The following is a 1,128-nucleotide window of genomic DNA, read 5'->3' on the forward strand; positions in this document are numbered from 1 at the left end:
GGAGCATGTCCAGAGAAGGGCAATGGAATAGGTGAAGGGTCTGGAGCACAAATCCTACAAGGAGCAGCTGAGGGAGCTGGGGGTGTTTATCCTGGGGAAAAAGTAGGCTCAGAGGTGACCTTATCGCCCTCTACAACCACCTGAGAGGGGGCTGTAGCCAGGTGTGTGGGGGGGTCGGTCTCATCTCCAGGTATCAAGAGACGGCCTCATGCTGCGCAGAGCACGCCTTCACCGGGCAGCGCCGCTGTCCCGCGGGGGGCTGAGGGGTGGGCGAGCTCGAGGGCTGAGCACGGCCCTGGACGCCAACCCCCTACATACCCCAGCCCCGGGCCCGCCGCGGGCCGGGAGCAGACCCGGCACGGAGACATGGCGGCACCGGAAGGGGGGGGGGCGAGCCGGGGGGCGGGGCTGGGGGCGGGGCCAGTGGGCGGACCGGGACCCCCCGCGCCGCAGTGCCTGGCCCCGCCCCCCAGAGACCCCGCCCCCGCGCAGGCCCCGCCCCTCCCGGAGCCGCCGCGGGCTGAGGGGGAGGAGGAGGAGGAAGAGGATGAGGGGGCGCCGCGGCGGCGCTTGTGTTGGTGCTTGTGCTGCTTGTGCTGCAGCCGCGCTCGCCTGAGCGGGCCCCGCGCTCCCTCCGTGCCGGCCTCGCACCGCGCCGCCGCCCCCGGGGGCGGGGGGAGTCGCGGCGAGTGGATGCCCGGCGGGCACCGCCGGGGCACAGACCCGCGGACGCCATGGGCTGCTGCAGCTCCGCCGCGCAGGTGAGCGGCCCGGCCCCCCCCTCCCTTCCCCTGCCCTCCTCCGCACCCCCGCCCCGGGGCCGCCCCTGGCGCTGTCCTGTGGCTGCGCAGCCCCTCGTCCCCCCCCGCTCTGTGCCGGCCGTGCATCCCCTCGTACCCCTGGCTGCCCGCCTTCCCCGTGGCTGCACCGCCTCGCTGCCTCCCGCTCTCCCGTGGCAGCGCATCCCCTGCTACACCTGTAGCGCCCTTCTCCCGTGGCTGCGCGCCCGCTGCATCCCGACCTGTGACCATACTCTCCCACGGCTGGGAACCCTTTGCTTTTCCCTCCCCCACTCTCACCCCACCGACAGCTCTGCTCTCCCGTGGCTGTAACCCCTTCCCCCCCCCC

The 1,128-nt window shown here is 73.7% G+C and overlaps 1 protein-coding gene across 4 annotated transcripts in view; it reads left to right on the forward strand.

The window, feature by feature from the left end:
• The first annotated feature begins 526 nt into the window (after positions 1 to 526).
• Positions 527 to 1,128, forward strand: part of SLC44A1 (solute carrier family 44 member 1) — a 74,258-nt gene continuing 73,656 nt past the window's right edge. For all 4 annotated transcript variants that reach the window (XR_003529256.1, XM_027653099.1, XM_027653098.1 and 1 more), the window contains exon 1: positions 527 to 761. Coding sequence is in view for 3 of the 4 variants with exons in the window: in XM_027653099.1 (XP_027508900.1) it covers positions 735 to 761 (27 nt within the window). In the remaining variant the exon portion in view is untranslated. The remainder of the gene's footprint in view (positions 762 to 1,128) is intronic.

The sequence above is a fragment of the Corapipo altera genome, unplaced genomic scaffold (assembly GCF_003945725.1).
Source record: "Corapipo altera isolate COAL_440 unplaced genomic scaffold, ASM394572v1 61305, whole genome shotgun sequence".
In the NCBI taxonomy this organism is placed as follows: Eukaryota; Metazoa; Chordata; class Aves; order Passeriformes; family Pipridae; genus Corapipo; species Corapipo altera.